General features: G+C 41.6%; 1 protein-coding gene across 1 annotated transcript in view; it reads left to right on the top strand.

The window, feature by feature from the left end:
- Positions 1-2,500, top strand: part of LOC126571486 (aminopeptidase N-like) — a 13,935-nt gene that overhangs the window by 4,317 nt on the left and 7,118 nt on the right. The window contains exon 2 of the mRNA XM_050230022.1: positions 1,976-2,500. This exon is cut by the window's right edge and continues 465 nt beyond it. Coding sequence (XP_050085979.1) covers positions 2,058-2,500 — 443 coding nt within the window. The 5' untranslated portion in view covers positions 1,976-2,057. The remainder of the gene's footprint in view (positions 1-1,975) is intronic.

Genomic DNA, 2,500 nt, shown 5'->3' with positions numbered 1-2,500 from the left:
CTGAAGGATGTCAATCAGTTGCTCGCATCGCTTAACTTTGAGGCAGACATCCGGCAAATGAAGAGCCTTTTTAAATGACATCGATACCTCGGAGGGGGTATAAAGTGTGCTCCTCCGGGAGAGAGGTGATCACTTACTTTTGCGAACAATCTGTTACCACAGTCCAGCGTTCTAGCAGCTGGAATCGCTCGAGTGTTACCATACCTTGTGCTTCGTTTGCCCCATTACCATATGCTTCATTTGGTGGTGGCGATCTTTGGACTCGTCTCGTTCAAAAATTATCAACCGAAAAAGTAGACCACAAACGTTAGTGTGCCACGCTTTCCTTATCACGGCTCTTGTAGAATAAGACAAAAAAGGGACAAGACAAGAAGCAAACAGCGAAATCACACGGCAAGCGAATGCAGAGATGGGTTTTAGTAAACAAAAGAAAGGAAAAAACCCCAAAGGTTTCATTTATGCCACGGGGGAAAAAACGGCGAACGAACATATCCACTTTAGGGTGGCATGAATTCTTGTGCCACATGTTCGCGAAGTCAAGACACGGTGGCATCACGGCGCAGCTCTTTTCAGGCACGGGATATCACGGGTCTTTTTGCAACCTTTTCTGTGTGAAAAGAGGCAACCCGGGTCGACCGGATGTGGTGTACACGTGAGGAGCGTATGTTGCTTGCGTGACATGGAAGATCATAACGCAGTTGGCAGGGTTCGAAACTGATCGGATTATAGAATGTGGCTTATTATTTCCTACCGATCGTTTGTCACCGGCTAGGGACGCGGGGGGGAATGGGAAAAACACAGAACGGCTTTTGCCGTACGGTGCGGTACGGTATGTGTGAGAATCCAATTGGCACGATTTGCTTTTCTCACAATACGTACAATTAATCGGCTCTTAATCTTCTTAGAAATATTGAACCACCCCGGGGGCGCCATTTCAAGGTGTATAGCATTGAAGGGACTAGAATTTGATGCAGGAGAAGGTAGCTTAACTGTTTCTATCTTATTAAACATTAACTGGAAGGGCGAGCCAATTGATTAGAAAACAGTTTATGCATTGAATGGGCTATCAAAATGACTCACCTAACTTTCTAGGATTAAAAACATTCAAAAGGATGAAATGTTGATAAAGGGATTGAAAACAGATCTATCGCTTATGATAGTATTTGAAATCATCACAAATCTACATAAATTTCATAGAGCAAGCTGAACTTTTTGATAAATTTTTATTATAAAAATATAACTAAGCAGTTCAGGAATAAAATTGATGATATTGATTTTATTGATATAGCTTTCATAATATTCTCCACTTGGGCTAATATGAATTTTAATCTAAATATATATATAAGAGACTTGACAAACCATTTAATTTTACTGGAAAAAGATTGGTTTTATGGTTGTGAATTTAATTTCGTCATAAATATTAACATACACCATTCCTCCAATTGCTAAAGAAGCACTATTCGCTTTTGCTATCACAATCGTAAAACAGAAGACATTCCAACAAAAGGGCTAGCAAATGGTCCCGTGTTTTCGTCTACAAACAAATAAATGGTTGTTTGTGAAGTGAGCTCCATTTTAAAGTTACAAGTAATGGTCATATTTCAATATAATACCATCCATTAAGATCCCCAAATAGTGAGCCCATAATCAATTGGTTCTTTCCTTGTTCTAAAGTTATGACTTCAAGCTTGAGTACTTTTTTCGAATAAAACCCAAATTTCTGAGGGCATGCAAAATTTCCTCCTTTGAAGAATAGGTCTTACTAAAAATAACATAAATTTATAACTAGTTGCATCACTTGAGCATACGAACTTTTCCGCATGACTATTATTCATACGTTACACCACTCGAACACTGAACAGCAGCCGCACAATGGCGTACGCTATTCGTTTTTAATCGATTCAAATTAATACAATCCAGATTAATAAAGGCTATTAACCCATCGCCTTGATCGTGGTCGAAATTTTTCTTCCAGTCTTCCAGCCAAAAGAAACAGCAGCATCGCGACAGCCGGAGTTCATGAATCTTGCAAGAGCTTTGGATCGGATGAAGGCACCATGAACAATAACAGCAGCAACAACAAAATGCAGATCCGTGAATCATTGGGAATGGAGGCAAATGACGGTGGTACAACAGTCGAGGGTGGTCGGGGCTATCTGATCACCCGTATGACACTGGTGGCCACCGTAGCTATCGTGTGTTGCTTGCTTCTCGGGTCGGGTCTTTTGATTTACCACTTTTCATCGTGCGAGGAGCAACAGTACCATACCTCCCATCAACACACGACACTGTGCGAACATCAACACTCTACCTTGGACTACAATAATCACCAACAACAACAGCAGCAGCATCAGCAACCAACAACAACATCAGCAACACTTTCAGCGCACCAGGAAGAGTCCGATCCTGTAGAGGATGTTACTGCAACGACGAACCGAGTCGCTGATATGACTAACAGCACGAGCATACCGACGGTCGAAGACACATCGGCCAGATCGTC

This window comes from Anopheles aquasalis, chromosome 2 (genome assembly GCF_943734665.1).
Source record: "Anopheles aquasalis chromosome 2, idAnoAquaMG_Q_19, whole genome shotgun sequence".
Lineage (NCBI taxonomy): Eukaryota > Metazoa > Arthropoda > Insecta > Diptera > Culicidae > Anopheles > Anopheles aquasalis.
This window is presented reverse-complemented; position numbering and strand designations above follow the sequence as displayed.